We start from the raw sequence: 11,882 nt of genomic DNA, 5'->3' as shown, positions 1-11,882 counted from the left end.
TGAAAGTGCTGAATGAATAGGCCTATCTCGTCGCAGCTCGTTCGCTTGCACACTTTTATGAATTTACTGACCAAATGTGATGTATGTATATTGTTCAAAAGTCAAAACTCGTTTTACCATTTGTTATTATTGAATTGTGGTTGTTTGGGGGTGGGGGGTTGCCGAGGAGTATTCGTCTGTAATAAAGCTTGTGTGGGGGGGGGGGGGGGGGGGCTCATTCTGATTGGCTAGTGGGTTGGTTTGTGCACTCCCAGGCCCACCCATTGTTGCACCCCTGCCCAGTCATGTGAAATCCATAGACTAAGGCCTAACATTTATTTCAATTGACTGATTTCCTTCTGAGCTGTAACTCAGTAAAATCTTTGAAATTGTTGAGTTTGTTTCGTATAGCAGATTGTCGAGACATCCACTGCTTAAAAGACTGTTGCATATCATTAACACAAACCTAACCCTATTTATTTTCAAACAGTCCCCACTGTTTTGATGACAAATGGACTCTGATAAGCCAAGTAGTTTATTAATAAGGGAGTACACAAACCCTGACATGTTTAAGCAACACTGGCCATGTGTCCTCTATTTATGAATGGTTTCTTCAGAGCCAACTCTATTCCAATTGCCATAAAGACATGAACCATTAAATATTCTGAACAGAAGTGTAAAGAAAGACAAAATATATTTTCCCGTTTTACTTTATTTTTGAAAAAGATAAATAAAAAATTTAAAAAGTGTGATGGTCCGCACTCAAGCCGCATGAAGCAGCAAGGCCAAAAAGACATAACATGAAACAGTCTGGTCTGACCCATCTCTACCCTGCATAGCCAACTGGTGATAACCAATCTCAGAGGTAGACATCTGCCCCTTCTGGCTGGCGGTCTGGCTATACTGGCACACATTTCAGATTTAAGTGCTCCACTTTGCGCTAGAGGGCAAACCAGACAGACAAGGGTCCCTGGGAGCGGCTAAACCAATGCTACGGAATCCAGGCGATGACAACAGGGTAGAGGGATCTCGTTTACTCCTGCACTGGGAAGAGTGGACACTTTGCTGTGGTCCCAATAAACCAGCCATCCAGGTCTAGCACTAAGGTACACAGGGCTGAACTCCCCTCTAATCAAAACATTGTTTGCTTTTCTTAGGGGGCTCTTATGAATTCTGATTGCTTGAACAGGTTCAGCAAAGACCAATCTGAATGAGGGGGGAATTATAACTGATTCATGGTTAGACTACATCACCCCCACCTGCTGGATGAGAACAAACCGCTTACGGTCAGTCTTGTGCAAGGTCATCAGCACAGAGCTACCCAATCAGACATGATTCATGGGGCCACTCAGCTCATCTTGAGGCAGGCTCCATGTCATGATATCACAGCTACAATTGTAATTGGATTTCCTCCAATTACTCTCAATCTGAATTTTTTAATACACCAATGGCTGACTTGCATCCCCCCCTACTAGACAATCTAATTGGCTGGCGCGGGGGGGGGGGGGGGGTTCAGAAACCAGTCACAGGAGGCACTTCTTATGAAAATGGGGGGGGGGGGGGGGGGTTCTGCCAAGCCAACAAGATCCAGGACTGTAAGAGAGGCCAAAATGACTGAACAATAACACTATGTACAGGCAGGTGAGGGGGTCAGCGTGTGTGTGTGTGTGTGTGCACGCTTTGAGTGTAAGCACAGGCTAAGATCACGAGCTGAACATAGACATAAGCACATGTGTGTATAATAAAATAAACAAAAAAAACATTTCAATGACTATTGCACAATGAGTGGCCATGTCTTTCCACTGGTTGTTTTAAACCTCAGAACATCTGATTAAACGTTACAAGAAAGCAAAACATAATATTTCAAACATTGCTTAAGAGTACTAGTTTTGGAGGATGAGAATTAAGTGATCATACAGACACACACTGACCGCTGCTCTTCCTTCAGCACTCCCCCTTTCACAAAACACACGAGGTGTGGGAAAAGGGGGCACCTAACGCATTCTGTACTCTGAGGTCTTGGACACCTCACAGAGCTGACCCTTGAAGTCTATGTCAACTGTGAAGTCGAGGTCTCTCTGTAAGCGAAACAGACATACAGAAACAGGTTAAAAGAGTGGACACTGGATAAACTCCCAGCTTTAAACCACAGAACAGAAGATTAATCATTTCTAGGTTTGGAAAATTATACCCAGGAAAAGGGTAAACACCCAGCCTTACAAGACAGTCAAACCAACGGAAGGTAAAATAAGGGTGGGCTTGGAGACTAAAAGGTATCCCAACAAACTTAAGACTGTAAGGTTTTTCCTCTTTCTTACATTGTTTTTGACATTGGGCTTCATGTTGATGTTGCCGAAAATCTCCTCTCCAGTCTTCACAGTCAGGTAGTCGTCAAGGTAGAATACAGTCTGCTTCCAGTGGGTGTAGGGGGACTCTGGACCTGAGGAGAGGAGAAACGGGACAAGTCTAATATGACTTCACGTAACAGAAAAAAATATAGCCCTTAAAAAAAGAGTCAAACGTATAAGTGCTGTCATTTACCATAGACTTAATTTATGAGGATTCGGTGAACAAATCTATTATTGTAGTGCAGGCGGTTTACGGGGGGCCCTAAAGACTCACTGGTGGAGAAGCCCGTCCTCTTGTGACAGCGCGTGAACTCGATGTTGAAGTAGGTGACGAGGGCGTGAATGTAATCATTCCTCTTCACCTGCAGGCAGAATGGCGAGGTGAAGGACAGGTCGTCGATCTTCACCGTGTAGATGTCCACCTCCTGGGGACAATGTAGAGAGGGGGGAGACTCAGATGACAAGGCAAAATCCTCTGTTTGAACTGGTGGGAAGAACTGGAGATATGGTGCCGATACAAAATGTCACAGTAGCATCAGTCAAGTAACCAGATTCCAAGTTGGGAGGGGGGGGGGTCACAGAACTATTGGGGAGGCTTCTGAGTGTGATTGACTCACCTTGATGAGGCAGGCGCTGCTGACCAGCTGTTTGGGGTCCACCACATCCACTAGGGGCTCCTTGATGGCCACCTCCTTGATGCAGGACATATCGAAGCCGTACACGTTCTCCCACCCTGTTACAGAGAAGAAATAGGGGTTTACCACCACAACTGGGCAGACGGCTAGTTTAGAAAGTAACTTAATATTAAATTGTCATCCAGGCATTGTTCTTTGAAGTAAAATGAAAGCTTTGCTAGGTCTAGAAATGCACACTTCAAAGTCCAGACTAGTTAGCTAGCTAGATCAGCATTATGGCTAACTATTACAGGGGTGGCAGGTAGCCTAGCAGTAAGGATAGCTAGTATCAAATCAGACACCATTGCACAAGGCACTTAACTCCCCGGCCCCCAGTGCGGCATCCCGCCGCACATCTCCAAAACATATCTTTCGGAGGGGTTAGGTTAAAGGTGAGTTAAATTTGTGACCTTGCGTGCAATTGACAAATAAAGTGATCTTAATACAAGCACAGTACAAGTAAATGTTATTTCCCAAATTGCTGATGACAGTCATTAAAAGTAGCTTTTGGCTCCAATGACACTCAAGCTTAAGAGTTAGCTGAATCTGTTCAATAAGGGCCATGACAGTCCTTGACCACACAATCCAATCTGACACTCAAGTCCCCTGACTAGCTCATCTCCAACCAAAAACATGGATACAACGCTGGCCAAATCACACCAACTACATTACCCCAAAATTTAGAGGAATTCTCACAGTGGATTTTGTAGTCCTTGTACTGCCTGTCCTCAATGGCTGTGACGTACAGGGTAGCCCTGTCTGGGAAAATCAGGCCCTCTGGTTTCTGGGAGACAGAAAGGGAAAAAGAACATGGCAGGTTAATACACTTAGGAATGACAGATTAGCAGGCTATTCAGAGGCCTGACGTTTAGTTGCAGCTGTGTGGAATCATGGCACAATGACTGCTGGTGGTGTGCATGCATCAGTCTGCAAGGGGCGTTGAGCCTCCAAAAGAGGGAAGCCAACTCCAGACAAAGTCTAACAATAATCTAAAACACTTCACAAATGCATAATTTGATCAGACTGAATATTGTTACAGGACACACTTATCCATGGTATGGACAACAGTTGAGTTTAAACCAGTGCTATAGCTGAAATGTTCCCAATAAATCACCCTAGCATGGCACTGGCGAGATCCACTGGAATGAGTTTTACTTTATGGGCAATTCCACAGCAAGCCAGGAACTGAATCTCCTAAAAGAATTGGTATACCGTCAAACAGAGTTTAACACATGCCACTTGTACCTGAAAATTCCAGTATAGGGAAAGATGGCAATTAAGACACTCAAACAAGCATTTAAGTCTATTCCATAATGTACTAATTAAATATACAGACAGGAACATACCAGCCACTTGTCCCTGGCGTAGATGACAGTGTTGAGCATGGACTCATAGAAGAGGCAGTAGCCCATCCACTCTGAGATGATGATGTCCACTCCCTCTACAGGAAGGTCCACCTCCTCCACCTTCCCCTTGATGATGGTCACAACTGAAGGAGAAGGATGAGTTACAACTAAATAGCCACAACATTGTTTCAAGCCAGGTTGAAGCATTGTGAAAGATAGGGGTGACCTAAAACTGAAGTGGCAGGGGAAAAGTACTGACTTACTGTGGTCCATTTTGTTGGCCTTGACGATCTTCACGGCATAGTCAGAAATACTGCTGCACTCAATCTGAAAACACAGAAGCGAGGGTTAGACAGCAGGCCTTTGGGTAATGACAACTAACAAGAACCATGGTATCCTTTAGTGCACCCATCAAGGGAATTGAAGTCCACTGGCAATTCATGGGCTTTCTATGTTCATTATGATTAAGCAAATAAAACAGGTCTTGATGCAAAGCAGTCACATCTGTGCCAGATTAAGAACAGGTGTGCCTTACACAATATGGTACGACAATGGGGAATGTCGCATATAGAATGGTGAAGCTGTATCACAAGTTATAAACGTACTACAGACTATTGACAGTGCATGGCAGTAAATGAGTTGTGTATGTTTGAGTCTCTTCTCCATATGCAAACAAGGTGGGGGTACTTACACCTATGACCTTCTTGGCTCCAGCTTTGGCTGCAAACATGCAGAGGATGCCAGTCCCACTGCCCACATCCAACACCACCTTGTCCTTGAACAGGTGCTTGTTGTGCAACATTGAGTTCCGGTAGGTCAGGGTGCGCACCTCATCTTTCAGCATCTCCTACAGAGCAGGACACGAGGAACATTAGTTAAGGCAACACTTACCTAGTTGAGTCACTCCAACTGGGATGTATACATGACTGAACATTTGACAATGTACAAACCATCGAAGCCTCTATTATTAGCCCCATTGTATTTTGGCACAGATGTGCTGACCACAATTCAGTATAAAGCACTGTGACAGGAGTCTCCACATTTCAACCATTTGTTGTGGCACCAATTCTCACCAAATAAACATTTGAAGACAGCAGTTTAAATACAACTTAGTCAAATACATTTAAACTCAGTTTCACAATTCCTGACATTCAATCCTAGTAAAAAAAATCCCTGTTTTAGGTCAGTTAGGATCACCACCTCATTTTAAGAACGTGAAATGTCAGAATAGCTTTTATATATCTTTCATCACATTTCCAGTGGGTTAGAAGTTTACAAAAACTCAATTAGTATTTGGTAACAGTGCCTTTAAATTGTTTAACTTGGGTCAAACGTGTCAGGTAGCCTTCCACAAGCTTCCCAAAATAGGTTGGGTGAATTTTGGCCCATTCCTCCTGACAGATTCCTCCTGGTATGCCAGCAGCATACCACCCTGCATACCACTGCTGGCTTGCTTCTGAAGCTAAGCAGGGTTGGTCCTGGTCAGTCCCTGGATGGGAGACCAGGTGCTGCTGGAAGTGGTGTTGGAGGGCCAGTAGGAGGCACTCTTTCCTCTGGTCTAAACAAAGATCCCAATGCCCCAGGGCAGTGATTGGGGACACTGCTCTGTGTAGGGTGCCGTCTTTCGGATGGGACGTTAAACGGGTGTCCTGACTCTCTGAGGTCATTAAAGATCCCATGGCACTTATCGTAAGAGTAGGGGTGTTAACCCCGGTGTCCTGGCTAAATTCCCAATCTGGCCCTCAACCATCACGGTCACCTAATAATCCCCAGTTTACAATTGGCTCATTCATCCCCCAGGTCGTTGCTGCAAATGAGAACGTGTTCTCAGTCAACTTACCTGGTAAAATAACGGTAAAATAAAAAACAGAGCTGGTGTAACTGAGTCAGGTTTGTAGGCCTCCTTGCTCACACGCTTTTTCAGTTCTGCTGACAAATCTTCTATAGGATCGAGGTCAGGGCATTGTGATGGCCCCTCCAATACATGGACTGTTGTCCTCAAGCCATTTTGCTACAACTTTGGAAGTATGCTTGGGGTCATTATCCATTGGGAAGACCCATTTGCAACATAGCTATAACTTCCTGACTGATGTCTTGAGATGTTGCTTCAATATATTCACATAATTTCCTCCCCCATGGTGCCATCTACTTTGTGAAGTGCACCAGTCCCTCCTGCAGCAAAGCAGCCCCACATGATGCTGCCACCCCCGTGCTTCACGGTTGAGATGGTGTTCCTCGGCTTGCAAGGCTCCCCCTTTTTCCTCCAAACATAACGATGGTCATTATGGCCAAACATTTCTATTTTGTCTCATCAGACCAGAGGACATTTCTCCAAAAAGTACGATCTTTGTCCCCATGTGCAGTTGCAAACCCTATTCTGACTTTTTCATGGCGGTTTTGGAGCAGTGGCTTCTTCCTTGCTGAGCGACCTTTCAGGTTATGTCGATATAGGCCTTGTTTTACTCTGGATATAGATACTTTTGTACCCGTTTCCTCCAGCATCGTCACAACGTCATTTGCTGTTGTTCTGGGATTGATTTGCACTTTTCACACCAAAGTACATTCATCTCTAGGAGACAGAACACGTCTCCTTCCTGAGCGGTATGACAGCTGCGTGGTCCCATGGTATTTATACTTGCATAATATTGTTTGTACAGATGAACGTGGTACCTTCAGGCGTTTGGAAATTGCTCCCAAGGATGAACCAGACTTGTAGGTCTTGGCTGATTTCTTTTGATTTTCTCATAATGTCAAGAAAAGTGGCAGAGTTTGAAGGTAGGCCTTGAAATACATCCACAGGTACTCTAATTGACGTCAATTAGCCTATCAGAAGCTTCTAAAGCCATGACATAATTTTCTGGAATTTTCCACGCTGTTTAAAGGCAGTCAACTTAGTTTATGTAAACTTCTGACCCACTTGAATTGTGATACAGTGAATTGTAAGTGAAATAATCTGTCTGTAAACAGTTGTGTCATGCACAAAGTAGATGTCCTAACCGACTTGTGGTTAACAAGAAATGTGTGGAGTGGTTGAAAAACGAGTTAATGACTCCAACCTTAGTGTATGTAAACTTCTGACTTCAACTGTAAATGTATGACAAGCACAATTTTTCAAATATACCTACCTCATGGATACCGAAGTGGGCGTATGAGTCAAAGTAATAGTCCTTAGAAGTCATGTCTTCTGCTGCTGGCTTGGCCGAGCTCTCCCCCTGAGAAATCTCACCAAAAGAGATAACAGTCACAACCAGCACCAGACTGGCAACAATGAACATGTATGAAGGTTCTCCATCCAAACCAGTTATAGCCAGGCAAAATAAGCTGATAAAATAATTCGAGATGTGAATTGTGTTCAGTTCTTTAAGTTGCTCAAAACGTGTAACATTTAATGTTCATAGGACAACTCTTCCAAATATTTAGTTACATTTGGGAGTACGGGTGTGCGGTGTTAAATTCACGTAGTTGTGCCCAAGTTCAGTGTAGTGCATGAAGCTCTCCTTTTCTCCGAGCACAAAGGGAGAGAAAGCACATGGTGATTTAGGCCTTCACTGACAGACGTAAAGTTGGGCCAGCAAATAAACGTAGAAAACGATTTGGTAACCGAATGGAGCGCGCTGAACATAAGAACGTTACTTGCGAGCTCCCCTAATTAAATGGGCCATGCCTTATTCAAGGAATTGGCTGGCCACAAAGTTACCTAGCTAAAACAGTGGCGTCTAAATCCTCCCGGGCTGCCGGTTAGGTTAACGAAAGTAGCACAATTTAGAGCTAAAACCAATGTCTAACAATTATTACATTTATTTAGTTATCGACACGTAATTGGATTAAAACGGAACTTGGGCTACATAAATCAAATGCCAGCAAAGTGCCAGATGTGCCTTGTGAAATGCTAGTTAGCATTACTAACCTGGCACCCATGCGGGCTCTACCCGAAACACGAGCTAGCGATGGCTTGATAATGATTATATCACAACATATACTTCTGTCATTAGTATTCAATTTCCCAATTGCATTAATAATTCAGAAACTATAATTACATGACAACCGCGTATACATAGTAAGAGTTTGCTGTACTAGCAAACGTGGCGACAAATGAATGAGCCTTGCAGTATACGTTATATGGTGCCTGGCTAAAATGGATGCTTTGATAGTGAAGTGCGTGTGTTCTCTGAACTAGCCAACTAGCAGGCTCCGAGGCCTACAGTGCCATTGGACATATAGTTACTTTAGCTTAGTGAAAATACTTAGATTTTAACCTACAGAAACAAATATGATGTTTAAAATGTATTCGACCACACCGTTGCGCTTACCTCCATTCTATCTGTTGTCTCCGCCATTTCAATTCCGTGTGGTCATGGACGCAGACTCATAGTAGTATTAAAACGCACAGCTTTGAGCCCCCACCCTTTGACGCAAAATACAGATCGTAATTGGATCCGTGTTGCAGGCACCTCCCAAACGACAGCCACAGTTTTGCATAAAGATTTCTCATTGGTTCACAATTTCACCTCGAATCAAATCAAATCAAATTGTATTAGTCACATGCGGCGAAGACAACAGGTGTAGGTAGACCTTACAATGAAATGCTTACTTACAAGCCCCTAACCTACAGTGCAGTTTAAAAAAATACGGATAAGAATAAGAGATAAAAGTAACAGTATTTAAAGAGGAGCAGTAAAAAAAATAACAATATATACAGGGGGGTGCTGGTACAGAGTCTGTTAGTTGAGGCAGTATGTACATGTAGGTAGAGTTAATTAAAGTGACTATGCATAGATGACAACAGAGAGTGGCAGTGATATGGAGAAGGGGGGGGGGGGGTGCAATGTGAATAGTCTGGGTAGCCATTTGACTAGATGTTCAGGAGTCTTATGGCTTGGGGTAGAAGTTGTTTAAAAGCCTATTGGACCTAGACTTGGCGCTCCGGTACCGTTTGCCATGTGGTAGCAGCGAGAACAGTCTATGACTAGGGTGGCTGGAGTCAACCTGCTCCACTGCAGCCCTGCTGATGAGAATGGGGGCGTGCTTGGTCCTCTTTTTTCTGTAGTCCACAATCATCTCCTTTGTCTTGATCCCGTTGAGGGAGAGGTTGTTGTCCTGGCGCCACGCGGTCAGGTCTCTGACCTCCTCCCTATAGGCTGTCTCGTTGTTGTCGGTGACGAGGTCTACCACTGTTGTGTCATCGTCAACTTTAATGATGGTGTTGGAGTCGTGCCTGGCCGTGCAGTCATGAGTGAACAGGGAGTACAGGAGGGGGCTGAGCATGCACCCCTGAGGGGCCCCTGTGTTGAGGATCAGCGTGGCGGATGTGTTGTTACCTACCCTTACCACCTGGGGGCGGCCCGTCAGGAAGTCCAGGATCCAGTTGCAGAGGGAGGTGTTTAGTCCCAGGGTCCTTAGCTTATTGCTTATTTGAATAAGCATGCCCCATTCAAGAAATTTAGAACCAGGAACAGATATAGCCCTTGGTTCTCTCCTGACCTGACTGCCCTTAACCAACAGAAAAACATCCTATGGCGTTCTGCATTAGCATCGAACAGCCCCCGTGATATGCAACTTTTCAGGGAAGCCAGAAACCATTATACACAGGCAGTTAGAACAGCCAAGGCTAGCTTTTTCAAGCAGAAATTTGCTTCCTGCAACACAAATTCAAAAAAGTTCTGGGACACCGTAAAGTCCATGGAGAATAAGAACACCTCCTCCCAGCTTCCAACCGCTCTGAAGATAGGAAACACTGTCACCACCGACAAATCCACTATAATTGAGAATTTCAATAAGCATTTTTCTACGGCTGGCCATGCTTTCCACCTGGCTAACCCTACCCCGGACAACAGCACTGCCCTCCCCTCTGCTACTCGCCCAAGCCTTCCCCATTTCTCTTTCTCCCAAATACAGTCAGCTGATGTTCTAAATGAGCTGCAAAATCTGGACCCTTACAAATCAGCCGGGCTAGATAATCTGGACCCTTTCTTTCTAAAACTATCTGCTGAAATTGTTGCCACCCCTATTACTAGCCTCTTCAACCTCTCTTTCGTGTCGTCTGAGATCCCCAAAGATTGGAAAGCAGCTGCGGTTATCCCCCTCTTCAAAGGGGGGGACACTCTTGACCCTAACTGCTACAGACCTATATCTATCCTACCCTGCCTTTCTAAGGTCTTCGAAAGCCAAGTCAACAAACAGATTACCGACCATTTCGAATCCCACCACACCTTCTCCGCTATGCAATCTGGTTTCAGAGCTGGTCATGGGTGCACCTCAGCCACACTCAAGGTCATAAACGATATCGTAACCGCCATCGATAGGAAACAATACTGTGCAGCCGTATTCATTGACCTGGCCAAGGCTTTTGACTCTGTCAATCACCACATCCTCATCGGCAGACTCGACAGCCTTGGTTTCTCTAATGATTGCCTCGCCTGGTTCACCAACTACTTCTCTGATCGAGTTCAGTGTGTCAAATCGGAGGGTCTGTTGTCCGGGCCTCTGGCAGTCTCTATGGGGGTGCCACAGGGTTCAATTCTTGGACCGACTCTCTTCTCTGTATACATCAATGATGTCGCTCTTGCTGCTGGTGATTCTCTGATCCACCTCTACGCAGACGACACTATTCTGTATACTTCTGGCCCTTCTTTTGACACTGTGTTAACAACCCTCCAGGCGAGCTTCAATGCCATACAACTCTCCTTCCGTGGCCTCCAACTGCTCTTAAATACAAGTAAAACTAAATGCATGCTCTTCAACCGATCGCTGCCTGCTCCTGCCCGCCTGTCCAACATCACTACTTTGGACGGCTCTGACTTAGAATATGTGGACAACTACAAATACCTAGGTGTCTGGTTAGACTGTAAACTCTCCTTCCAGACTCACATCAAACATCTCCAATCCAAAGTCAAATCTAGAATTGGCTTCCTATTCCGCAACAAAGCATCCTTTACTCATGCTGCCAAACATACCCTTGTAAAACTGACCATCCTACCAATCCTCGACTTCGGTGATGTCATTTACAAAATAGCCTCCAAAACCCTACTCAATAAATTGGATGCAGTCTATCACAGTGCCATCCGTTTTGTCACCAAAGCCCCATATACTACCCACCACTGCGACCTGTACACTCTCGTTGGCTGGCCCTCGCTTCATACTCGTCGCCAAACCCACTGGTTCCAGGTCATCTACAAGACCCTGCTAGGTAAAGTCCCCCCTTATCTCAGCTCGCTGGTCACCATAGCAGCACCTACCTGTAGCACGCGCTCCAGCAGGTATATCTCTCTAGTCACCCCCAAAACCAATTCTTCCTTTGGACGCCTCTCCTTCCAGTTCTCTGCTGCCAATGACTGGAACGAACTACAAAAATCTCTGAAACTGGAAACAATTATCTCCCTCACTAGCTTTAAGCACCAGCTGTCAGAGCAGCTCATAGATTACTGCACCTGTACATAACCCATCTACAATTTAGCCCAAACAACTACCTCTTTACCTACTGTATTTATTTATTAATTTATTTTGCTCCTTTGCACCCCATCATCTCTGTCTCTACT

At 44.8% G+C, this 11,882-nt stretch overlaps 1 protein-coding gene across 4 annotated transcripts; it reads right to left on the bottom strand.

Annotated features, from left to right (window-relative positions):
- Window positions 1-673: 673 nt before the first annotated feature.
- Window positions 674-8,787, bottom strand: LOC139578808 (protein arginine N-methyltransferase 1-like). Of its 4 annotated transcripts, none has more exons than XM_071406843.1 (10): window positions 8,658-8,787; window positions 7,473-7,559; window positions 5,039-5,194; window positions 4,611-4,674; window positions 4,348-4,490; window positions 3,674-3,785; window positions 2,945-3,060; window positions 2,602-2,752; window positions 2,298-2,419; window positions 674-2,057 (listed from the first exon to the last, which is right to left on the bottom strand). In XM_071406843.1, the coding sequence occupies exons 1-10, from the start codon at window positions 8,682-8,684 to the stop codon at window positions 1,974-1,976; spliced, it is 1,062 nt and encodes a 353-aa protein (XP_071262944.1). In that variant the 5' UTR covers window positions 8,685-8,787; the 3' UTR covers window positions 674-1,973. The 4 variants fall into 4 exon arrangements, with proteins under 4 accessions (XP_071262944.1, XP_071262946.1, XP_071262943.1 ...); XM_071406845.1 differs by having other exon boundaries at window positions 3,698-3,785; window positions 8,658-8,786; XM_071406842.1 differs by having other exon boundaries at window positions 7,473-7,568; window positions 8,658-8,761.
- Window positions 8,788-11,882: the final 3,095 nt, after the last annotated feature.

Source organism: Salvelinus alpinus, chromosome 6 (assembly GCF_045679555.1).
Source record: "Salvelinus alpinus chromosome 6, SLU_Salpinus.1, whole genome shotgun sequence".
Classification (NCBI taxonomy): Eukaryota; Metazoa; Chordata; class Actinopteri; order Salmoniformes; family Salmonidae; genus Salvelinus; species Salvelinus alpinus.
The sequence above is the reverse complement of the archived record's forward strand: the minus strand, read 5'-3'. Positions and strand labels throughout refer to the sequence as shown.

Excerpts from the sequence above, each read along its gene's own strand:
- LOC139578808 (XM_071406842.1), bottom strand. The coding sequence starts at position 8,684 with ATGGCGGAGACAACAGATAGAATGGAG. Across the intron at positions 7,569-8,657 it reads AGACAACAGATAGAATGGAG|ATTTCTCAGGGGGAGAGCTC; the intron begins GTAAGCGCAACG and ends TCTTTTGGTGAG. Across the intron at positions 5,195-7,472 it reads CCCACTTCGGTATCCATGAG|GAGATGCTGAAAGATGAGGT; the intron begins GTAGGTATATTT and ends CCTGCTCTGTAG.